This window comes from Choloepus didactylus, chromosome 13 (genome assembly GCF_015220235.1).
Source record: "Choloepus didactylus isolate mChoDid1 chromosome 13, mChoDid1.pri, whole genome shotgun sequence".
NCBI classification, from domain to species: Eukaryota; Metazoa; Chordata; class Mammalia; order Pilosa; family Megalonychidae; genus Choloepus; species Choloepus didactylus.
In genome coordinates this window covers 14601980-14628143 of record NC_051319.1, presented here as the reverse complement: position 1 = coordinate 14628143, position 26164 = coordinate 14601980, and the positions used below count along the sequence as shown (strand labels likewise).

Here is a 26164-nt window from a genome sequence, read left to right as displayed (position 1 = left end):
TATTGGTATAGCTAGAAGTAAATAACTGAAACTATCAAACTCCATCCCAGTGGCCTTGATTCTTGAAGATGTATGTGTAACAGTGTAGCTTCCAAGGGGTGACAGTGTGATTGTGAAAATCTTATGGATCATATTCCCTATATTCAGTGTATGGATGGATGAGTAGAAAAATGGGGACAAAAACTAAATGAAAAATAGGGTGGGATGGGGGGGGATGATTTGGGTGTTCTTTTTTTACTTTTATTTTTATTCTTATTCTTTCTGGTATAAGGCAAATGTTCAAAAATAAATTGGGGCGATTAATACATAACTATGTGATGGTACTGTGAACAGTTGATTGTACACCATAGATGATTGTATGGTATGTGAATATATCTCAATAGAACTGAATTTAATAAAAAAAAAATCTAAAATCTACCCATCCTCACCCTCTCTCACCATATATCCCCTGAATTATTGCAGTGGCCTGTTGACTGTTTGCCCAGCTTCCATACCTCCTGGTCCATTTTCCACATGACTGACAGAAAAATTTTTTAAAATATATGTCTGATGATGTACAGTGTCTGCTAAAAAATCGTCTAGTATCTCATTTCACTCAAAGTAAAACCAAAGCTCTTTGCAGTAGTTTATACCTTCTAGCTTTATTTCCCACAGTTCTTCCCCTCACATACTCATGTATTCTGGTCTGGCTGTGCTGGCCTTCCTGGAATATGCCATGTATAATGTTCTGTTTCCCTAGATAGCCATATTGTTCCCTTCTTCACTTCTCTTAGGTCTTTGATCAAAGAAAGTTATTTTCTGACCACCCTATGTAAAATAACAATTCCCAGCCTCATCTCAGCACTTCCCATTTCCTTACCCGTGCTTTATTTTTCTCCTTAGTACTTATTTTTTTATCACCTCACATGTTATGTTTATCTCTTTATTGTCTCTCACCCCCGTTAGAAGGTAAGTTCTGCAAGTGTTAGGACTTTGTATTGTTCAAGCTGATATTGACAAGGCCTAGAAGAGTCCCTAGCATGTGGTATCTTATAAGTGAATATCTGTTGGGTGGATATGGCCATATGGGTTTTCCTCCCTCATATATGAACATCTTTTTTGAATAGTATTCTACCAAACAGATTTGGGGAAGCCTTGAATTAGGTTTTAATAGGAAAGGATTTCTGACTTTAGGTAATCATTGAATGACTGAATGGAAGCTATCCTAGAGAACTTAAAAAAAAACAAAAACCTTTTTATTTTCCAATAATTTCAAACTTAAAGGACAGTTGCAAGAAAACAATACAAACCCCATATAGAGAATTCCAACGTAGCCCTTCCCCAGATACCCAGATTCGCCTAGTTTAGCATTTTGCCACTTTTGCCATATCTTTCCTCCATCCCTCCCTCCCTTCCTCCCTTCCTTCCTTCCTTTCTTTCATCTTTCTGTTTTCTGAACATTTGAGAGCATGTTACACGCATCATATTCCTTGAATATATAATACTTCCATATACATTTCCTATGAACAAGGATATTCACTTATTTAATCACCTAAGTGCAGTAATCAAGCTCAAGAAATTTGATGTCCCAATAATATCCTCCATTCTTAGATCCCATCAAGTATCGCATATTGCACTTAATTGTCATTATCGCATTAGTTTCTCTTTCTTTACTTTTTCTTTTTTTCAACTTTTGGAAATACATATTCCACATAAACCTTTCCATTCTAGCCCCTTGCAAGCATACTATTCAATGGGACTGATCACATTCACAAAGTTGCAGTACCCTCACCACCATCCATTACTAAAACTTTTCCTTAATCCCAAATAGAAACCCTACACTCATTTTGCATTAACTCTCCGTTGCTTCTGCCTTCCACCCCTGGTAATCTGTTCTCTACTTTCTGCCTATATGAGTTTGCATGTTTTCTGATATTTTCTTCATGGTTACCATGGAGCTTAAATTTAACATCCTAAATCTGTATATAACTGCCTCATTTGCTTTGGTACCAACTTAACAAATTCGATAGCATGCACCAAATTCCTATACCCCAAACCCTACCTTTATTTAGTTACAAATTGCACATGTATACATTATGAATCCGAAACCATTGATTTATCAGTACATCTTTTAATCATATTTTTTATTGTGGAATATAACGTACATAGAAGTGATAAAATTCCAAGTGCAATTTAACAAGTAGTTAACAAATTTCAAAGAATGTTATGGGTTACAGTTCCACAGTTTCAGTTATTTCCTTATTGTGATATACAACATATATGTAAAAAATACGATTTAACAAGTAATTAGATAGGAAATTTCCAAAAATGTTATGAGTTACAGTACCATAATTTCAATTATTTCCTTACTGTGAAATATAACATATATACAAAAAGATGATAACTTTCAAATTACAATTTAACAACTAGATATAGAACGAATTTCCAGGAATGCTATGGGTTGCAATTCCACCATTTCAGTTCTTTCCTTCCATCTATTCTAATACCCTAGCAACTAAGAAAAAGAAAATTATATAGAGATTCAGTATTCATAATCCTTTGTTAAATTCCATCTTGCCTGTTCCTACCCCTTCCTTTAGTGTAATCACTTTCCCATTCTTCAGGGATATCTAGGCAGTGACACCCTACCCTGTTCATGTTGAAAAGGGGTGTTGACATTATGGGAAAAGGGGACACATCTAGTTGATGTTCTTGAAGAGGCTGTTGCCTCTGGGTTTGGGGATTTAGCTGGCATAGGAGCACTCTGAAGGATTTAAGTTTCTGAAGAATAAACTTAGTGAAACTTTTATAGAGTCTCAAATAGGGATATGGGTATTCTTTAGGGTTTTCAGGACTACTGTTGACTTGGGCTTATCATACTGTGGCCATTTGGCATATCTAGCTGAAGCTCGCATAGTAGTCATCTCCATGACAGCCTTTTGACCCTATTTGAATTGTCTTAGCCACGGAAACCTTATTTTCTTGCCTTTCTTTTCCCCCTTTTGGTCACAAAAGGCATTCTCAATCGCTCAATGCCAGGGTCAGGCTCCTTCCTGGAATCCATTTCCCAAATTGCCAGGGAGACTCCTTCACCTGGGGGATCCTGTCCCATGTTGTGGGAAGGGTGATGAATTTAATTGCAGAGTTAGGCTTAGAGAGAGAAAAGTCCACATTTGAGCAACAAAAGAGGTTCTGTGGAGGTGACTCCCAGGCATAATTATAGGTCGGCTTAGCCCCCCCTTTATAACCATAAGTTTCACAGAACAAGCCTGTGTTCTGTCCTCGATAATCCATCCATATCTCACATTATCATCACTTAGTTGTACAATTCTTATCACTCCATTTTAAACAGTTCTCATGGACCAAAACACCCCATAGCTCTTTTCTGCCCTTTTCTGTCCCTAGTATTTGTGTGGTACTACTAAGGTATTCCTATTAGTTATTGTCCCTACTATGCAATAGGAAGATTTTTCTTATATATCATTCTGTTGTCAACTGTCTGTACTAGTGTCATACCTTAGAAGTATATCATGGAAGCACCTATCCATATTTGTAGTGCTGATCTGTGGGATATATGCTTTTAAACAGCTCCTTTCAGTCCTATTCACCTTCAGTACATCTCTGGATACTTATAATCCTATTAACAAACAGTCATCGTCCCCATCCATTCCCAAACCTTTGAATTTACCTTCAGTAACATATCTGAACATATTCGATTATTATCCCCCCTCCACTAGCTTCTGTCTTATCACTAGGTCCCCAATATTCTGCATTATAAGGTTTTGATTTTACATTGTTCAGGGATTTCATAGTAGTGGTAACATACAATAGCTCTCCTTTTGTGTCTCACTTACTTCACTCAGCATTGTATCTGCAAGGTTCATCCATGTTGCTATATGTTTCAGGACCTTTCTTACTGCTGCATAGCATTCCATTGTATGTATTTACTACATTTTCTTTATCCGCTTGTCTGTTGAAGGACACTTGGATTGTTTCCATCTCCTGTCAATTGTGAACCATGCTGCTGTGAACATCGGTGTGCAAATGTCTGTTCGTGTCACTACTTTCAGATCTTTTGGGTATATACTGAGAAGTGGAATTGCCGGATTATAGGGTAATTGAATATCTAGTTTTCTGACAAACTGCCAAACTGTCCTCCAGAGTGGCTGTACCATTATACATTCCCATCAGTAATAAATAAGAGTTCCTCCCCAGCTAACTGCCAAGGTGGGTGCACGGGAGTGGAGAGCTGTTGCTCACTCCCGTGCCTGTCAGCAGTCTCACTGCTGCTGGCTCAGGGAGGCGGTCCTGGCCAAACAAACTCACCCCATCCCTTGAGGTGCCATCTCTCTGTGATTTTTTTCCACATCCCCTCCATATACTGTAGGGGACCCTCTGTGGCCACTCACACCCTGGACCATGGTCGGGGGCATCCTCTGGCCCCTGTAGTTTCTTTCATGGAGGCGAATCCCACTTCACCTCACCCACTCTGCCATCTGCCTAGAAGTCCTGTCATTGCATTTTATGCATTTGCCTTTTAGATCCTGTAGGAAGCAAAAAGAAGAGTTACAAATTTTTTTAATTGACTTTATAAATATAATAGTACTGGTATTTATATTTAGCCATGTCAGTTTCTTTGTTGGAGATCTTTATTTCTTCATTTGGCTTCAGTCAGTTTTCTAATGTCCTTTCCTTTCAGCCTGCAGAAGTCCCTTTGTTTCCTATAGGTAAAGTCTAGTGGTGACAGAGTCCCTCAGCTTTTGTTTATCTGTGGATGCCTTAATTCCTCCCTCATTTTTTTTAAAACATATTTGTACCTTTTGTTACAATCATTGAGCACCCTATATTTCCCTGAGTCACACAGTCCCAGTTTTTATCATTCTTCTTTTGTTCTGGTTTCCCACATGGTCCCAGCCTTTCTCATTCAACCATATTCGTAGTCATCTTTGTTCAGTGTGCTTACATTGCTGTGCTACTATCTCCCAAAATTGTTTTCCAAACCTCTCACTCCTCTTTTCCTTTCTGTCTGCAGTGCTTCCTTTAGTGTTTCCTGTAGAGCAGGTATCCTGTTCACAAACTCTGTCATTGTGTGTTTGTCAGGGAATATTTTAAGCTCTCCCTCATATCTGAAGAATAGTTTTGCCAGGTATAGGATTCTTGGTTGGTGGTTTTTCTCTTTCAGTATCTTAAATATATCACCCCACTTCCTTTTTTGCCTCCATGGTTTCTATTGAGAAATCCGCACTTACTCTTATCAAGCTTCCTTTGCATGTGATGGCTCGCTTTTCTCTTGCTGCTTTCAGGATTCTCTCTTTATCTTTGATCTTTGATAATCTGTTATTAAGTGTCTTGGCGTAGGCCTATTCAGATCTATTCTGTTTGGGGTATGCTGTGCTTCTTGGATTTGTAATTTTATGTCTTTCATAAGAGATGAGAAATTTTCATTGATTATTTCCTCTATTATTGCTTCTGCCCCTTTTCCCTTCTCTTCTCCTTCTGGGACACCAATGACATGTACATTCTTGCTTTTCGTTTTGTCCTTAAGTTCCTGGAGACGTTGCTCGTATTTTTCCACTCTTTTCTCTATCTGTTCTTTTGTGTGTAGGCTTTCAGGTTTCTTGTTCTCCAGTTCCTGAGTGTTTTCTTCTGCTTCTTGAGATCTGCTGTTGTATGTTTCCATTGTGTCTTTCATCTCTTGTGTTGTGCCTTTCATTTCCATAGATTGTGCCAGTTGGTTTTTCGAACTTTCAGTTTCTACCTTATGTACATCCAGTGTTTTCATTATACAGTTGAGCTTGTTTGCCATATCTTCCTTAAACTTTTTGAATTGACTTATTATTAGTTGTTTCAATTCTTGTATCTCAACTGAAGTGTAAGTTTGTTCCTATGACTGGGTCGTAACTTCATTTTTCTTAGTGTAGGTTGTAATTTTCTGTTGTCTAGGCATGGTTTCCTTGGTTACCCCAATCAGGTTTTCCCATGGGTTCAGGCCCCAGAAGGAAGAAATATTCAGTATCCGGTTTCCCTGAGGGTGTGTCTTAGAAAATTGGTACACCCTGTGAGACCTCAGGTCACTGTGCATTTCTGCCCAGCAGGTGGTGCATGTTAGCCTGTAACTCCAGAGTGGTGTAAGGAGGTGTGGCCTTTGGCTATTTCCCCCAGGCTCTGGGGTCTGGTTCTGAATGGAAGGCAGGTAGTAGAGCTGGGCGCCACCCCTTTCCTCTTAGAGAAGATAGACCCCCTAGGAATAGGTCATTAGCATTTCTGTGGTCTCTTTGTGCTATCTCCACCCTTGTCTGGGTCAGAGTACTGGGAATTGAAAATGCCTGAGGCTTTCTCCACTGAGCTGAAAAAGGAACAGAAAGTCCCCTTCAGGGCTAGTCCACCGCGACCCTCCAGCTCTCCAAGGTTAGTCATCATCAAAAGCCTTTGTCTGCTTGTTGGGGATTCGTAGCTCGTAGTGAGCAGTTCACACTCGCTAATTAAAACCCCAGTTGGAGCTCAGCTGAGCTATATTCGGTTGCTGGGAGAGAGCTTCTCTCTAGCACCATGAGGCTTTGTAGCTCGGCCTGTGGGGGGAGGGGTCTTCTGGCTCGGATCCGCAGTTTTTACTTAACAGATTTTATGCTGTGATCTCGGGCATTCCTTCCAATTCAGCTTGGTGTATGATGAGTGGACGGTCACGTTTGTCCTCCCCACAGTTATTCCGGATTATTTACTTGTTGTTTCTGTTTTTTTTTTTAAGTTGTTCCAGGGGGGCTAACTAGCTTCCACTCCTCTCTATGCCACCAATCTTATATCCTCCCCCTCTCTCATTTTTGAAAGACAATTTTGCTGGATACAGAATTCCTGGTTGGCAGTTTTTTTGCTTCTAGTACTTTAAATATGTCTGCACACTGCCTTCTAGCCTCCATGGCTTCCAATGAGAAATAGGCGCTTAATCTTGTTGAGGCTCCCTTGTATATGATATGTTGCTTCTCTTGAAGCTCTCAGAATTCTCTCTTTATCTTTGGCATTTGACAGTTTGATTATAATATGTTGTGGTGTATATCTATTTGGGTTTTCCTATTTAGAGTTCATTGCGCATCTTGCACACTTACATTGGTGTCTTTCTTTAAATTTAGGAAATTTTTAGCCATTGTATTTTTGAATACTGTCACTGCCACTTCTCTCTTTCTTCTCTTGGAACTGCACATTCCATATATTGGTGCAGTTGGTGGTATCCCACAGGTTCTTCAGGCTCTATTCAGTTTTCTTCATGCTTTCCTCTTTCTCCTCCTCAGACTTATGATTTCAGCTGCCTTACCATCAAGTTCAATGATTGTTCTGCCAGGTACAATCTGCTTTTTTTTTTTTTTTTTTAATGTGATGAAAGGATTTTATTTGCTGTCTTTAACATATGTTTTTTAAGAATGTTCTTTATTCAAAGTCATTTCCAAGTTAAGAGAGTAAGATATTTTATTGTCCACTTATAGTGCAAATCTGACAATGTTTGGCTTCTCAGAAATATTTTAACACTGAAATTTTGTTTTCATTCATGAAACAAATGAAGGGGTTTGGGCTGGGTTTTGATTCCAATGACATTCTAAAACAGGAGCATATGTTTCGGGGAGTAATTAGCAATGGTTTAATATAACGACCCCGCAGGCTGGAGAGGCTGTAGGTCAGAATTGTTAACAGGCAAAGCAATGAAAAATAGTAAAGCATTAGCAGATAGCATAAATAGTCAAATTTGACTTCCAAAGGTCAAGACAGAACTAAATAATTTGGTCACAGCACTGGCTGACTTAAATCAATGCAATCCCAATTTCCTTTCTGCTGGTTCGCCTTGGTATTCCACGGTTTAGTACTCGCCAAGAGTCAGGAGGGAGAGAGAGAGCAGGGTAGGGTCCATTCAGCGACATAATTTTACTAAATGTGGGTGGTTTCAAGGAAAAAAGTAGCCAGAAGTATTTCAGGAGCCAAATGAAATTATTTAAACAGAAGGTCATTGTCATCCTCCCACTATTTGGGTTTTGTTTCTCTAAGAATGATTTATGAAGCTAACACCAAAATAAATACATAATTAACTATGGAAGCATTTTTTTTTTCTCATTTGTAGGCTTTTTCAATTTTAAATTACACCCTTGTTCTATAAAAGTAGACATCTGTAAAAATCTGTAAATTGCTGGACAAAGGATATAGTTTATCTTTTTAAAAATGTGCAAAACCACTATTTCTTGAATTCTTCGTAATCTCTACCCCTCAAAATATTTCTTTTAATTGAATTATTCTCTTCCTCTCCACTACTTCTGTCTTTGACTTTTTCCAAATAGGATTAATCTTTGTACGTCTCCCACGTCTTATCCAAAGTTACTTTTAAGGTAATATTTTTATATCCAGTTTTGATTATGAAAGGGACATTTAAAGAAAAAAAATTCTTTTGGAGATTACAAAATCACTTTAAAACCCAGGGGAAACTATGCCGCAGTGACAAAACAAATTTGCCACAAATCATTATACAAAAGAACGGCGGGACTTGAGCCTAAACTCGGGGTCGGCTCCCATTCAACGTTCGTTTGTTTTGGAAACTCCACCCTCCTCCTGCCATGTTCAATATCTAATTGGCATTCTGACCCTTCAGATAACTCAACATCTGCTACTCGGGTGCATCTTGAAAATGCTTTGTTCCCTTCAGGCGCAGTTCAAGGGGCTCTCTTCACTGCTACGCAAGATTCATGCTTGCTGTTGTGCCCGCAAACTCCTGGCGCTCGATGGACACAAAACTTTTGCAAACCAATATGAAAAACTGAACCACCCTCATTTTCTTACCAAATCATATTCAACAGTCTTAAATTATGGATGGCTGGAGTAGAGGGCAGTGAATTAGCCTGACAATTAAGTCTTACTTCTTTCATAGCCAACTTACGGCTGCAATCCACACATCTATTTTAGAAAATCTCACTTTGGCCTGTTGATGTATTTTGACCTGATATCTTCCATTTTCCACTATTGTCTACTAAAGGTTTATCTATTAAAATAGATTATGTATATCTGGGATTTTTAGGGAGAGTCACACAGATGACTGATTTTCTAACACGTTCTTGCACTGAATCTAAGACACTGCAGACCCTAAATCACACCATTTTATGTACCGTTAAGAAAGAAAAACGTGCACTAATTAACTTATGACATGCCATCGATTCTAAGACACTGCCTATGTCAGGAATGAAAAAAATGTGCATTCTGGAATGATGAAATTTGGTCATATGTGCATGACCTAGCACAGTTTTGTGGGACGGTCTTGCTTCTGCAATTACTGGGAAACTTGCATCTATTTCAGCCTCTTCCCCCTCCAGTGGTGAGCGTGCTCTGTCAAGGGTGTCCAATGGCTGTCCTCCGCCTTTCAGTTTTTTGTTTTTTTTTTTTTATCATCATTTTATTGAGATATATTCACATACCACGCAGTCATACAAAACAAATTGTACTTTCGATTGTTTACAGTACCATTACATAGTTGTACATTCATCACCTAAATCAATCCCTGACACCTTCATTAGCACACACACAAAAATAACAAGAATAATAATTAGAGTGAAAAAGAGCAATTGAAGTAAAAAAGAACACTGGGTACCTTTGTCTGTTTGTTTCCTTCCCCTACTTTTCTACACATCCATCCATAAACTAGACAAAGTGGAGTTTGGTCCTTATGGCTTTCCCAATCCCATTGTCACCCCTCATAAGCTACATTTTTATACAACTGTCTTCGAGATTCATGGGTTCTGGGTTATAGTTTGATAGTTTCAGGTATCCACCACCAGCTACCCCAATTCTTTAGAACCTAAAAAGGGTTGTCTAAAGTGTGCGTAAGAGTGCCCACCAGAGTGATCTCTCGGCTCGTTTTGGAATCTCTCTGCCACTGAAGCTTATTTCATTTCCTTTCACATCCCCCTTTTGGTCAAGAAGATGTTCTCCGTCCCACGATGCCGGGTCTACATTCCTCCCCGGGAGTCATATTCCACGTTGCCAGGGAGATTCACTCCCCTGGGTGTCTGATCCCACGTAGGGGGGAGGGCAGTGATTTCACCTTTCAAGCTGGCTTAGCCAGAGAGAGAGGGCCACATCTGAGCAACAAAGAGGCATTCAGGAGGAGACTCTTAGGCACAAATATAGGGAGGCCTAGCCTCTCCTTTGCAGCAACCGTCTTCCCAAGGGTAAAACTTATGGTAGAGGGCTCAACCCATCAAACCACCAGTCCCCTATGTCTGTGGTCATGTTAGCAACCATGGAGGTGGGGTAGGCGAATACCCCTGCATTCTCCACAGGCTCCTCAAGGGGGCACTACATCTTTTTTTTTTTTTCCTTGTTTTTCTTTTTTTTTTTTTTTAACTTTCCCTTCGTTTTTAAATCAACTGTATGAAAAAAAAAGTTAAAAAGAAAACAAACATACAATAAAAGAACATTTCAAAGAGACCATAACAAGGGAGTAAGAAAAAGACAACTAACCTAAGATAACTGCTTAACTTCCAACATGTTCCTACTTTACCCCAAGAAAGTTACATAATATAGCAACATTTCTGTGAACTTGTTCCTGCTATATCCATCAGAAATTAACAGACCATAGTCATTTCTGGGCATCCCCAGAATGTTAAATAGCTTATCTGTTCTTCTTGGATTATTGTTCCCCCTTCCTTAATTGCTCTCTACTGCTAGTTCCCCTACATTCTACATTATAAACCATCTGTTTTACATTTTTCAAAGTTCACATTAGTGGTAGCATATAATATTTCTCTTTTTGTGCCTGGCTTATTTCGCTCAGCATTATGTCTTCAGGGTTCATCCATGTTGTCATATGTTTCACGAGATCGTTCCTTCTTACTGCCGCGTAGTATTCCATCGTGTGTATATACCACATTTTATTTATCCACTCATCTGTTGAAGGACATTTGGGTTGTTTCCATCTCTTGGCAATTGTGAATAATGCTGCTATGAACATTGGCATGCAGATATCTGTTCGTGTCACTGCTTTCCGATCTTCCGGGTGTATACACAATCTGCTTTTGAACTACTCTTGGAAATTTAAAATTTTTGTTGTTGTGGTTTTCTGCTCTGTGGGTTTCTTTTCATAATTTCCATCTCTGTTGTTCATCTGTCATTTTCCTGGTTTCCTTTATTTCTTAATCCATCTTTTCATTTAGCTCTTTGAGCATATTTTGTATCTTGGCTTTTTGTTTTGTTTTTTTTTTTTCCTCTATGTAGAATACCCCAGATCTGATCCTACTCATTGATGATTTCTAATGCTTTAATCTTCTGCTTTGCCTGGGCTATCACTTCCTGTTTGTTTTTATGTTTTATAACCTTTTGTTGAAACCTAGACATTTTGACATTTCAGTGTGTTATTACTAAAAATTGTGTCTGTTCTATAAGCTTTGTATCCAGGTTGTGTTATGACGGAGCTTTCCTTAAATGTCAGGAACTTTTTTAAAAATAAGAAAAGAAGAAGGTTAAAAAGAAAACACTTTTCTCAGTCTTTGAAGATTGATCTGTGTGAGTGTTGTCCTTCAGGGCTTATGCATAGATTAAGCTTGGAGAATAGCTCAGGCCAAAATCTAGGGGTCTTCCTGATGGTTACTGTGTTCCCTCTGGAACTGAGACCAGGGATCTGTACTGCATTTAGCTGGTAAGGGATGAGAGAGGGGCCAGCCAGGATGCTATGAGACCCTACAACCTTTTCCTGTTTCTAGAAGCCTTTTAACTATTTTCTGTAGCTTTAGGAAAGATATTTCTGTAATTTCTTGCTGGTTCTTCAAAGCCTCTGTGAGTAGACAGAGCCCTGAAGCATCTCACTCTGCCATCTTGATCAGGGAGGACACCCCCCCCCCAGAGAACTGTTAATCCCTCCCTCTTATTTTACAGATTAGGAAATTGAGAGAAGTATTTAAATCATATCATATAAAGATGTTTTAGCCATAACATTTTTTGAATCTTCTGTAATACTCAGCAAGTTTCACAAAATACTCAAAACAAAATAATGTTACAGATAAGAAAGAATTTTAAAGTACTAGCTTAAATTAGAGAATATTTTAAAGCTCTCTTTATGTAGAAAGTTTTTCTGAGAACCTGCTAATTGAGATTACAGTGCTTAAAATATCACATAATATTCATATAATGGTTTTTTTTTTTTTTTTTTTAATTAACAGAGATAATACCCTCGATCTTTTCTAGTAGTTTCTTAGATATGGTGTTCAGTCGAGAAAAAATTATTCTGTAATTTGGAGTTTATTTTTTGGTTACCAAAGTTTGTACTATTAAAATACATAAAGGTATATTTTGGGAGTAGGAGTGAAGAAAATTAGAATGTAGACATAAAACTGAAATTAACCAATACAAGATAGCACATAGGAAATTCCAAATGAAAAGTGTAGATTAAAAAATTAGGGGAATTACAATTGGATCCACAGAGGGCTAGGTTTAGGCAGTGGGTATAGCATCAGAAAATGAGTGGATTTAAGGCTGTTTTTGATAGAAGCATAGAACTTATGCTTCTATCAAAGTAGAAAGCATTGGGTGGGTTGGGAGCATGGTATGAGCAAAACTTGGAGGAACAAGAAAATATTCTGGTAGTGAGTAGATCAGTTTACTTGGATATTAATATTGATGTAGAAAAATAGTGTTTGGTGAGTTTAAAAAGGTGTGTTAGTACCAACTTGTGTGGGTATTTGAATATTAAGTCAGATGGTTTGAGTTCTAGTAAGTCAGGAGCCTTTGAAATCGTTGAGGGGGGCTGAGATGTGCAAAGTAATGTTTTAGCATATTAAATGCTCAGTAATGTATACTATGGATAGGAGGAGAGAGTACCAGAAAGTCTTAAGTCCATGCAGGATAGTAGCATTAAGAAGGAATTAATATGAGTTCACCAAGTAAGAGATAACAGAATCTAATTATGCTTGCTATTTAGATGTGAGTAGAGTCCAAGATAATTCTGTGGTTTCTGGTATCTGGGAGAATTGGTGGAAGTAGGATATCTAGCATGAAAATCATTTTACCATGAAAGATGAGTTTTGTTTTAGATGTCACAAGTTAGGGAAGAGAGTCATCCATTGATGTCTAGTTAGAGATGTATAACTAGGGGCTCAGATTTGAGGTTACAGCTAGAGTTTGAGGAATTATCTCCATAGATGTAGGAATTGTTCATGAGGATGAGTAAAATCTTAGAGGAGTTTAAGAAAGTTTAGATCAGTGTAGCCTGAAAAGATGGTGCACAGAACTTCAGTGGCCAGAGAGAGAGGACACAGTGAAGAGAGCTTTGAAAAATAATGGTCAGAGAAGTAGGGGGACCTATGAAAAGAAAGCAAAGAAAGAGCATTAGTTTGTTCAAAGTAACATTTATTACACACACACACACACACACACACACACACACACACACACCCGTATTAATTAGGATTCTCTAGGGAACAGAACCAACAAGAGATATCTGTAAATATGAGATTTTATAAAAGTGTCTTACACAACTGTGAGGATGCATGACTCCAGATTCTGTAGGGCAGGATGCACGAGTCCAAATTCCATAGGGTAGGCAGCAAGCTGGCAACTCGCATGAAGGTCTTCAATAAACTACCCAGGAGAAGCTGGCTGACTGAGGAAGAAATAAAAGTTCTCTCTTCACCCTTCAAAGTCTTCAACTAATTGAATTAAATCTAACTGATTGGATTCTCATATTGTGACACTCCCTTGGTTGGTCTTAGATGCAATCAGTTGACTGATGATTTAATAAACGAACCATCTGTTTTACTAACCAGCCATGAAATGTCCTTGCAGTAATGGTTAGGCCAGTGCTTGCTTCACCAGACAACTGGGCGCCATCTTCTGGCCAAGCTGACCCAAGAATCCAACTATCACACTCACCCATTGCAAAAGGAATACATTTTAAATGTAAGAAACTTGGAAAATAAAGACTAGCACAAATGTTTATTTTTTTAAAAAAAGTATTTATAATCCCATTAGCCAGAGAAAACTAGTGTACATATTTTAATGTGTTTTGAATTACTGTATGTTTGTTCCTTAATATGTCTATATATTTATGTATTTATACTGATACAAGGGAGTTTTGGTCTTTGCTGCAAATTGTTGGGGTAAGTAGGATAATTTGAAAAGAATACAGCTAGTTCATTCCACAGTTTATTTGTTGATAAAATCTTGTAAATGTTTAATGTATCTGTAATTTTCAAGAACATCTTTTTTTGTTTTCACATTGCTAATTAAAAAAAACAGTTTCTACTCTAATATTCCACTTTTATTCTTCAGATGATTGCAAAAGGGAAAAATGCATCTGAACTGTTTCCTGCAGTTGTGAAGAATGTGGCCAGTAAAAATATTGAGGTACATTTTGATTCATTATTTCCATGATACCTTTTTTTTTGTAAAAGAATCATTGTGCAATTTTCATTTATTTTGAAATGCATCATAAGAAAAAATTGAGAAATTTAGGTACTACCAGATTTTCATTCTAATTTAAATGTCCGTAATCTTAAATGTATGTACAGTAGAATACAGAGCAGACATAATCCTAGGTTTGAATTTTTAGTGGAGAATGTGAAATGCAAAATTGAGATTAATTTTCCCATAGATTAGTAATGGTAAACTTGTTGCATTTTTACCTTTTCCTGAAGGCCAGTTTAGTTTAAATTCTGCTCTAGGGACTTAATTTTAAGCTCACATATATATGTCCAGCCAAACAGGCCTAGTTAACTGTATTGAGACCTTGGATGATTTGAGGTTTTTGGCATTTCTAGGCTTAGGGTCAAGAATATTTTCCGGGATTCTTAGACTATTCCTGTCATGTACTAAAGCACTCAGGTCATATATGTGGATTGATTGAATGAATGTGTCCCAGGAAAATACCGTTTTCTATGAGCTGGACTGATGCAGTCTGTTACTAAAGTTCTGTCTCCCCATTTTGATGTTAGAGAAAAAGTCTGGTAAAGTAATAGACTTTTCTCAATTAAAAGCTTTAAAGCTTTTTTCTTTTCATAAAATTTTAAAACATGTTACTATGACCATTTGCCTACCATTTAGTTGCAAGTTACAAAATAAATGAATAAATAAGTTTAACATTCTGAGCCAACAGATCATGGGTATGGTGACGCCTAGAGAGAGAAAAAAGAGGAGGATGTGTGTGTGATTTCAGCAGGGATGCTAATTTTGTAGTTCTGATTTTATATTCCACGCATGGTGTGGTCACTTTTTGATATTGATGTTGTTTTGATTTTGTGTTATGGTATTAATTATCCAAAGTATCCTTGTTAGCAAAATTAACCAGAGAAAAGGAGTGAGAAAGTAAGATCTCTTTGTATGAATCCAGCTTATGTTTCTCCTGCTAAGGCTTTGTCCAAAAAAGTTATGCTAGATTGTGCAATTGACCAAATTGGAATAGTAGTCCTCTTTGGAGGTGGAGTGTGGTGGGTGAAGGGTGCCATGAGCCCAGTGATTTTTAAAATTGAAAATGAAATTAGTTTGGCATTGGTGGCATGAGTTTAATATAGCACTGTTTCCTTAGGAACCTCAAATAACCCTACATTCAATACCTTATTTATCTTTTCATCCAGTACTGAGTATTGGCTAACATTTTGTTATTTATGAAACTTGTGAATGTGATCTTTTCTTTGGTATACTGGTATGTCCAATCCCCAAATCTATTTATGAAATAGATTAACTGTATGATAGAGATGCATACCATGTATACACTATGGATTGGATAGTGTTCATAAATAATTTGAATATTGTATCTTATAATAATTATAGAAAAACATAGTGTTTATTGTTCACCAAACATTGTTCTAAACACTTTACGTGAATTAACTAATTTAATCCTCTCCCTAGGAGGTGTAGGTATTATTGTATGCATGTATTAAAAAACACCCAGGGTCTACACACGTTTTTAATTTCATGTAAGTCTATGCATACTAGCTATCTTCTTTTTCTCTGCATTCATCATTATTGATTGGCAGAAGAATTTGGGAAGATGAAACATTCAGCTGGAGCTGCCTTGTTTTCCTCTGAAAATTGGGGTTTGACATTTAGCTTGGCGATTGAAGCTAAAGATTAAGGATTGAGAGCTATTTGCAGAGAGTTGGAGCTGTGGAAGTGGATGCTATCCTAGAGAGAGACAGGGAAAAGGCAAGAAGAGAGACTTTACAGTCACCTGTGTTAATGGTATAGGATGGTTTGTATTACAGAAACTAGTGGAATGCTGTTAGAGAGGTTGAGGAAGTTGAGGAATGGGCTTGACAGAGGGACTTGGTTGGGATAAATGGGTAATAGATGGAGAAGATGAAGAAGGTTCATTGGAAGTGGGAGACTGAGAGCTAAACGGATGGAAAGCTAGAGAACAATTTTAGAATTTGAGATTTTGGAGGTAGAGTAATAATCACATGATGGTCAGGTGAAGCTTTGCAGTGGAGTGAATGAGTTGTAACAGTGTCAGGGAGCAGAAAGGAACCTTGGGGCTTCTCCTGGTGCTTTCCAGGCTGTTTTTATGGAGTCTGTTCGTGGGTTTTTATGCTGCTTTGAGCCCTCATTCCTCCTTTCACCAGAGATGTTTTTTCTTTTTCTTTTTCTTTTTTTTTAAGTTTGCACATAGGGATTAACTTTACTTTGAAGGAAGGACTATGTAGCTTTTCCATTCTTTTCATTTTACAAATATGGAAACTGAGGCCCCAAACAGTTTATAACTTGCCTTAGATATAAAATTAAACTCGTACCAAACTTATTACCAAAACTCAATTTTCTCACCCCCTATTATAATGCTTTTTTTCCACGTACTGTGCTAGCCCATTGTTACCTCCATTTTTTCAAAAGGAAACTTTGTGACTAGTCCAAATTCACACAGCATCAGGGCCTGGGGCCCTGATGAATGTCTGAAATTAGACAGTAGTTATGGTTGCACAACTCAATGAATATATTAAAAACTACTGAATTATACACTTCAAAAGTGAGAATTTTATGGTATATGAATTACATCTCAAGTTTTTAAAGAGGTGGTTGACTCTTCAAAGCCATAATAATAATATATTTTGGAGGTTTTAGCATATTTTGAAAATGCATAACAGGAACAAATGGGAAGGGGCGAATGGAAGTTTACTGTTCTAAGGTTCTCATAGGATATGTTAAGTGATATAATGTTATTTGAATGTAGACTAGTACTCTTTCTGGAGCATTTGTAAGTGTACTATCAGAAGGCAGGATGTAGCAGGAGCCTTCAGGTACTGCTCCCTTATTGGCTTGTACTTGGAATTTGAAACAGGTATTCAAAGAACTTTGAGGTTCGAGTAATGTTGGGTCAAACGTACTAATGACTTCAAATAGTATACAAAGGCAAAATGTGAGTCAGTATAGGAACCCTTGAGTATGTTGAATATGACAGTAAAAAACATCATCCTCAAAAGCCATCTCAGCACATCCTCCATAAAAATATTACCCATGATCAGTTGAGGTTGGGACACAAAGATAAATGTGGCCATTTATCTTTCTGCTCCCTGACACTATTACAACTCATTCACTTCCCTGCAAAGCTTCACCTGATCATCATGTGATTATCACTCTACCTCCAATATCTCAAACTCTAAAATTGTTCTCTAGCTTTTGGGAGTTTCTTCACTTGCAGTCTAGTATTATTAATATTTTAGAAGTTATATCTCTTAATTTATTTTTTATTTTTGGTAGGTACTTCCTCTAGGGTTTACAGTATACATCTTTAACTTATTATAGTTTACCTCTAGGGTTTACAATATATATCTTTTAGTTATCACAGTCTACATTCAAATAACATTATATCACTTAACATATCCTATGAGAACCTTAAAACAGTAAACTTCCATTCACCCCTTCCCATTTGTTCCTGTATTATCATGCATTTTCAAAATTTGCTAAAACCTCCAAAATATATTATTATTATGGCTTTAAAGAGTCAACCATCTCTTTAAAAACTTACTGAGATGTAATTCATAAACCATAAAATTCTCACTTTTGAAGTGTATAATTCAGTCGTTTTTATTATATTCATTGAATTGTGCAACCATAACTACTGTCTAATTTCAGACATTCAAAAAAGAAACTCCATACCCCAGTCTCCTCATTTCTCCCCATCCTTATGTAATCACCAATCTACTTTCTGTCTCTGTAGGATTGTTCTTGGCATTTTATGTAAATGGAATCATACAATATGTGGTCTTTTTTCTGAACTATTTTACTTAGCATAATGTTTTCAAGATTCATCCACATTGTAGCATGTATCAGTACTTCATTCCTTTTATGGCTGAATAATATTCCACAGTATGGATAAACTATAGTTTGTTTATCCATCAATTGGTGGACATTTGGGTTGTTTGCACTTTTTGGCCATTATAAATAGTGCTGCTATACAGGTTTTCATGTATACGTTTTATCATAAAGATATGCTTTCAGTTCTCTTGGGTATATGCCTTGGAGTGAAATTGCTTGGTGTGGTAGCTTGGAGCCACATACCCTGGAAAAACATGTTGTTAAACTTAATCCATTCCTGTGGGTATGAGCCCGTTGTAAATAGGACCTTTTGATGAGGTTACTTCAGTTAAGGTGTGGCCTAATTGAATCAGTATGTCTTAATTCTGTTACTTATAGGCCTTATAGGGACGGCCACAGAGAGAGGGAATACCATTTTCCTTTTCTTAAAAAACGTATTATTATAGTCTGTCTTTTAGATTAGAGCCTTCCTAGTGAGTGAGAAGTAGTATCTCACTGTGATTTTGATTTGCTTTTCCCAAATGAAAAGATATTGAGCAGCATCTTTTTATGTGTTCATTGGCCATTTGTGTGTATTCTTTGGAGAAATGTCTATTTAGATCCTTTGTCCATTTTATAACTGGCTTATTGAAATAATCTCTATTGTTGAGTTATAAGATTTTTTTATATTCTGAATACTAGACCCTTATCAGATGTATGATTTGCAATTATTTTCTCCCATTCCATAGGTTATCTTTCACTCTCTTGATAGTATCATTTGAAGCACAATAGGTTTTAATTTTGAAGTCTAATTTATCTATTATTTCTTTGATTACTTGTGCTTTTGGTACCAAATTTAAGAAACTGATGACTAATGCAAGATCACGAAGATTAATGCTTGTTTATTCCTAAATTTTGTAGTATTAGCTTTTCCATCTAGGGCTATGATCCATTTTGAGTTAATTTTTGGGTAAGATGTCTCCATACAATTACTGATTGCTTTCGTCACCATATTTTAGTGTTTTCTAGTATTTCATACAAATGGAATACAACATTATTTAATCTTGTGTTTGACTTTTTTTACTTAAGAAGCCATTTTTGAGATTCCTCTATGCTATTTCATGCATTCATATTTTCTCTCTTTTTGTTGTTATAATATGTTTATACTGTGATTTGTTTATTCACCAGTTGAAAGACTCTTGGATTGATTAAAACTGCTATGAATATTTACATACAGGCCTTTATGTGGACATGATTTTTTGTGGATAAATATATAAGAAAAGAGTTCCTCCATTGTATGTTAAGTGTATGTTTAACTTTTAGAAGATAGTCCCAAACAGTTTTTCAAGGTAGCTGTACCATTTTTGTATTCCCACCAGCCATATCTGGGAATTCCAATTGGTTTACATCCCCTTCAACACTAGGTTTTGTCAAACTCTTCAACTTCAGTCGTTTAAGTAGGTATGTAATGGTATTTCGTTGTGGCTTTAATTTGCATTTTCTTGTAGAAGATTTTGAGCATCTTTTAACATTCTTATTTGTCAGCCACGTTATTTTTTTGGTCCTATTTTGAGATGTAAAAATTCGTCATACAGTCAAATACAAGCCTTTGGTCGTATGGATATTTATTTTTATTTATTTTCCCTTGGTCTTTGGTTTGCCTTTTTGTTTTCTTAATGTCTTTCAAAGAACGTGTTTAATTTTGAAAAGTCCATTTTATGAATTTTTTCATTTTTATTTTGGTATGTTTTTGTTACCTGTTTAAGAAATCTTTGCATATTCTAATGTCACAAAGATTTCTCCTGTTTCGTTCTAACAAGTTGATCATTTTAACTATTACATCTAGGTTTATGATCTATGTTATTGGGATTCCCAAGATCAGGAATCTCAGGTTTGGTGAGTCCTATGAGGAGGACTCATAGGACATAATAGGGCTCATAGGATATAATAATACCCACAGCTATGATTAGTTACAGCAAAAGGATACCTAGCAAAATCAGATACGGAAAAGAGGTACTGTCTACTAGGAAAGCTCATTAGAGACTCAGTGCCCACAGGTTTTATTGGGTACTGTTCATGTAGGCACTGTCTGCCTAGCCTTTATCAAAATTCTAGACTCCCATAAGCAAAGCAGATGTTCTGCATAAACCATATTGTTTGTAGAAACAGTTTAGGAACAATAAATTACCCTTATTGGTTAGAGGAATGGTGGGAACACTCCTGAAATTCAAGTTTCCAGATGCCTGTCAGGGCCAACCTTGTAAGCAGGTCTTCCTAAGAATAGCAGTCAGGACGGCTTTGTTAACTTTTTGCTGCACAATCTGTTTCGTTAGTTTTTGTGTATGGTGTGAGAAAGGGTTCAAAGTTCACTTTTTTTTTTTTTTTTTTCCTATGCAGGTATTCAATTGTTCCAGTACCATTTGTTAAAAAGACTGTCTCTTCCCTTGCATTACCTTGGCACTTTAGTGAAAAAACCTTTACTATATAAGTGCAAGTATATTTCTAGATTCTCTATTCTATTCTATTAATCTGTATGTTTGTCCTTATCCCAAAACCATAGTGTCTTGTTTATTGTAGCCTCATAGTGCATCTTGAAGGCAGGTAGTAAAACACTTCAATCATGTTCTTTTTTCAACCTTGATTTGGCTAATCCAGGTTGTTTATCTTACTATATAAATGTTAAAATCAACATGTCAATTTCCTCAAAAAAAAAAAAAAAGAAAGAAAGAAAGAAAGCCTGTTAAGATTGATTTGGATTGCATTGAACTTAATGGATCAATTTTGGGAGAGATGCTATCTTCATAATATTAAGTCTTCCGATCCATGAATATGGTTTTCTGAAATTTCCCTTTGCAGTTTTTTTTTTCCTATTTCATGTATAAGTTTATTTTTTGTTTTAATGCAATTTTATTAAGAGCTATTCATATAACATACAATCATTCAAAGTGTCTAATCATTTGTTCACAGTATCATTCATCACCAAAATCAATCTTTGAAAATTTTCATTACTCCAAAAAATAAAATTAAAATTAAAATTAAAAAGAACATCCAAAAACATCCCATTCCCTTCCTTCCCCCAATGTATAAGTTTTGCACATACTATCTTTTTAGTGCTTTTTGATGCTGTTGTAAGTGGAGTTGTCTTTTTACTTTCATTTCCTAGTTGCTTGTTGCCAGCAACTTGCACCACGTGTCGCAAACTCTTAAGAAAATCTACAAAACCTGACAAATGAATTTAATGAGGATGTCAGATCAACATACAAAAATCAATTGTAATTCTATGGTAGCAATGAACATAACGCACGTATTTGTGCACTTCATGCCGTTACTCAAATGTGACCCTGAGTCAGTGCTCAGTTTTTCTCTTCTTTTCTCTATTTTGACTGTATGATTTCGATTATCCTGTCTTCTGGTTCACTGATTATTTTTTCTGCCTGTTCACATCTGCTGCTGTGTGCCTGTAGTGCCTGTAGTGTATTGTTAATCTCCATTATTGTGTCTTTCATCCCCGTAATATGTATTACTTTCAAATTCTTCTTTATGTTCACACATTGTCTTAGTATTCGTTAGCTCTATATCCATATTTGCCTTCATCTCCTTGAATTGATTTAGGGGATTTTTTTGAACATTGATTAGTTGGTTAGTTGATTTGATTTGAACTTCTTTGATTAGTTGATTATTTAGAAATTAAATATGGTTTAAGGAGATGTTTATACTTGCCAAACTGACACGGGTTGGATTGTGATGATTAACTTCATGTGTCAACTTGGCCAGGCTTTGGTGTCCAGTTGTTTGGTCAAGGAAGCACTGGCCTGATTGTTACTGTAAAGACATTTTCTCACAGTCATGTAAGACAATTCTTATAAAAAATCTTATAATGTTTGCCGATTTCTCCTGTTGGTTCTGTTTTTCTAGAGAACCTTGACAAATGTCTCTCCTCTGAACTTTTAATTTGTTCCCCTGGCTGGGCCATATCTTCCTGTTTCTTAGTATGACTTGTAATTTTTTTACTGATGTCTGGGCATCTAATTATTTTATTTTGTTAACTTTGAAGATCTTCCCCTTGTTTAGTGTTTTACTGTGTATTGGCTTTGTGATAAGGCTCTTCTTTGAAGCTTGGTCCAGCTTATTCTGGTTTGTTTAAATTCTCACCCTCACTCAATGCCCCCTTTTCCTTACATTTGTTGGTTCTGGGATCCGTCCTGTCTTTTTTTGTGTGTGAAGTATTTCTGCCCCAGCTTTCTTCTCCATTAGGGTATCCCATCCTGGGGACCGAGATGGCTTCAATCCAGAAAGGTGGGTCAATCCAGACAAGTCTTTTTACCTTTACGTGGTCCAGTGAACAGAGACTGGATTGAGTGTACACACCTCTTGCCAACATTTCCTCTGTGGGCTCTCTTTTTCACCCCTTCTGTGTGCCCTTTTGTATGTGGCAGCCCTCAGCGGCTCACTCTTGTTCTCTGCAGACTTAGGTCCTTGTGCCTGGATTAATGAGGTTCTAACTCACTGTTGTTAAAGGCTGTGTAGTCTGCATCCGTGACAGAAGGTTCCAGGCTATGCTGCCTTCGTGTGATTCCTAAGATGTGTGGAACCAAGTTAGGGGGAGGGGCATGGACTGGTGGGTCTGGGATGGAAATAACCTACCTGATCTTGGAGATTATTTTTCCTTTACTTGATTCATCATTTGTGGAGTCCTTCTCCAGTCTTTATCATCCTTTAGAGTTCCAAGCAATTGGGATCTATCCTTTTATTAGTTGATTTTGAGGGGATACTTTCCCAGGAGATAACTTACATCATGTTATTGAAGGTGTCCTCGGGTTATATTCTTTGTTTCTTTTTAGTTAATTGCAATTTTACTGAGATATATTCACATACTGTACAGTCATCCAAAGTGTACAATCAGTTGTTCACAGTATCATCACATAGTTGTGCATTCATTACCACAGTCAATTTTTTTTAACATTTTCATTACTCCAAGAAATAAATATGAAAATAAGAATAAAAATAAAAGTACAAAAGAACACCCAAAACATCTCATACTCCTTTTCTCCCCCTATTATTCATTTACTTTTTGTCCTCCTTTTCTCTACTCATCTGTCCATACAGTGGATAAAGGTAGTGTTGAGCCACAGTGCTTTCACAATCACACAGTCACACCCTATAAGCTATATAGTTATACAGTTGTCTTTAAGAATCAAGGATATTGGATTACAGTTCAACAGATTCAGTTATTTCCTTCTAGCTATTCTAATACACTAATAACTAAAAAGGGATGTCTATAAAATGCCTAAGAATAACACCCAGAATGACCTCTTGATTCCATTTGAAATCTCTTAGCCATTGAAACTTTATTTTGTTTCATTTCTCTTCCCCCTTTTGGTCAAGAAGGCTTTCTGAACCCTACGATGCTGGGTCCAGGCTCATCCCTGGGAGTCATGTCCCACGTTGCAAGGGAGATTTACACCCCTGGGAGTCGTGTCCCACTTAGGGAGGAGGGCAGTGACTTTACCTGCAGTGTTGGCTTAGAGAGAGAGGCCACATCTAAGCAATGAAAATGGCCCTCTGGGGGTGACTCTTAGGCACAATTACAAGTAGGCTTAGCCTCTCCCTTGCAGTAACAAGCTTCTTAAGGGCAAGCCCCAGGATTGAGGGCTTGGCCTTCTATAATGGTATTCCCCAATGCTTGCAAAAATCTCAGAAATTCCCCAGGTGGGGAAGTTTAATATTCCCAAAGGGCCTTTCCAAATATATTTTTATCCTCTGCCCAGATTACTCTGGGATGTATTGGGGTTTCATGCTAACCTGTAAAAACCAACAAGATCTCAATCCCTATTCAAGGTTCCATGTAATTATGGTATTTGAATAAACTGACCACACAAGTTAAATTATATAGTGTGCTACAGAAAATATAGATTTTCCTCCAAACAAACATCACTTCCTTTGGTCTCACATAGACATTGAAGTTTTAAAACACAGTCAATATCACCCTTTATTTTTTGAACAGTTTTATTCACACACCATACAATCCATTCTAAGTAAACAATCAGTGATTCCCAGTGTAGTCACATAGTTATGTATTCACCTCCACAACCTATATGAGGACATTTCCATTTCTTCTGCAAGAAAGAGGAAAAGGAGAGAAAAAAATGAAGAATAAAAATATAAAAGATAGAAGAAAAAAAATTAAAATACAATGAAAAGGTCAGACAACAACATCACTACCATGAATCCCGTATCAGTTCCTTATAACCCCCTCTTATAGACACCCCCCTTTCTCTCTCTTTTTACTCTCACTGATAGTCTTCATTTCTACTCTCTTCTCCAAACCTCTTTCTTCTGTCTTTTCCTAGTGTGTCTTTTCCTAGATCCTGTAGTGCTCCCTTTACTATTTCTTATAGAGCAGGTCTCTTGTTCACAAACTCTCTCAGCATCTGTCTGAAAATATTTAAACTCTCCCTCATTATTGAAGGATAGCTCTGCCGGATGTAGAATTCTTGGTTGACAGTTTTTCTGTTTCAGTATCTTAAATATATCATGCCACTGCCTTCTTGCCTCCTTGGTTTCTACTGGGAAATCTGCACATAGTCTTATCAAGCTTCCTTTGTATGTTGATGGATCACTTTTCTCTTGCTGCTCTCAGAATTCTCTCCTTGTCTTTGACATTTGATAATCTGATTATTAAGTGTCTTGGAGTAGGTCTATTTTGATCTATTGTTTGGGGTACACTGCATTTCCTGGATCTGCAATTTTATGTCTTTCATAAGAGATGGGAAATTTTCAGTGATTATTTCCTCCATTATTGTTTCTGCTCCCTTTTCCTTCTCTTCTCCTTCTGGGACACGCATGACATGTATATTCATGTGCTTCATGTGGTCGTTCAATTCCCTGAGACCCTGCTCATATTTTTCCATTCTTTCCCTATCTGTTTTTTTTTGTTGTTGTTTTTGTTGATTAGGAGTTCAGATTTCTTGTCCTCTAGGTCCTGAATCCTTTCTTCTGCCTCTTCAGTTTGCTGTTGTATGTTTCCATTGTGTTTTTCCTCTCTTCTCTTGTGCCTTTTGTTCCCTTAAGTTCTGCCGATTGTTTTTTCAAACTTTCAAGTTCTTCCTTATGTTTGCCCAATGTCTTCTTTATGTCCTTCATCTCTTTTGCCATATCTTTCCTTAACTCATTGATTTGATTTTTAACTTGCTATAGCATATTTGTTTGAAGATCTTTGATTAGTTGTTTAAACTCCTGTATCTCGTCTGAAGTTTAACTTTCTTCCTTTGACTGGGCCATATCTTCATTTTTTCTGCTGTGATTCTTAATTTTTTGTTGTCTAGGTATCTGGTTTCCTTGATTACCCCAATCACGTTTTCCCAGACCAGACAGGCCCAGGTATCAGGAAGAGGGTGTCATCAGTATCAGGTTTCCAGTTCTTATGCTGTGATCTCAGCTGTTCCACCCATTCTAGACTGGTGTATGATGTGTGTCCGTTCACAGATGTCCCCCAACAGTTGTTCCAGACTATTTACTAGTTGTTCCTGGCTATATGCTAGTTGTTCCAGAGGACTAACTAAATTTCACACCTCCCTATGCTGCCATCTTGCCCCTCCTCAGGTAATATTCTTGACGTTATGAATATTAAATCTTGAAGATTCTGTGTTCTTTGTTTTTTGCTTCACAAGTGGTGTGCTTGTCTCTCCTGTTTTTCCCTTTTTTAGAAGACTATTATCTTGACTGAGCTTAAATTACCAATTCTGGTTTTGTTTGTTTGTTTGGCAACAGCTTCAGTCTCTTTTCAAATCTTTTGTCTTTTCTTGATCTTCTTTGAATCTGTTCTGTATATGCATTTTTAGGTGTCAGTGAGAGATGTGGGTAGAGAGCATTTAGGAAGTCCCTCTCTAGCTCTTTCCTTTTTGGAATTCCCCTATATTGTTGTTGTTTTTTTTTTTTTTTTGGT

The 26164-nt window shown here is 37.0% G+C and overlaps 1 protein-coding gene across 3 annotated transcripts in view; it reads left to right on the top strand.

Annotated features, from left to right (window-relative positions):
* Positions 1-26164, top strand: part of AP3B1 (adaptor related protein complex 3 subunit beta 1) — a 405767-nt gene that overhangs the window by 119997 nt on the left and 259606 nt on the right. For all 3 annotated transcript variants that reach the window (XM_037800786.1, XM_037800788.1, XM_037800789.1), the window contains exon 3: positions 14266-14340. In XM_037800786.1, coding sequence (XP_037656714.1) covers positions 14266-14340 — 75 coding nt within the window. The remainder of the gene's footprint in view (positions 1-14265; positions 14341-26164) is intronic.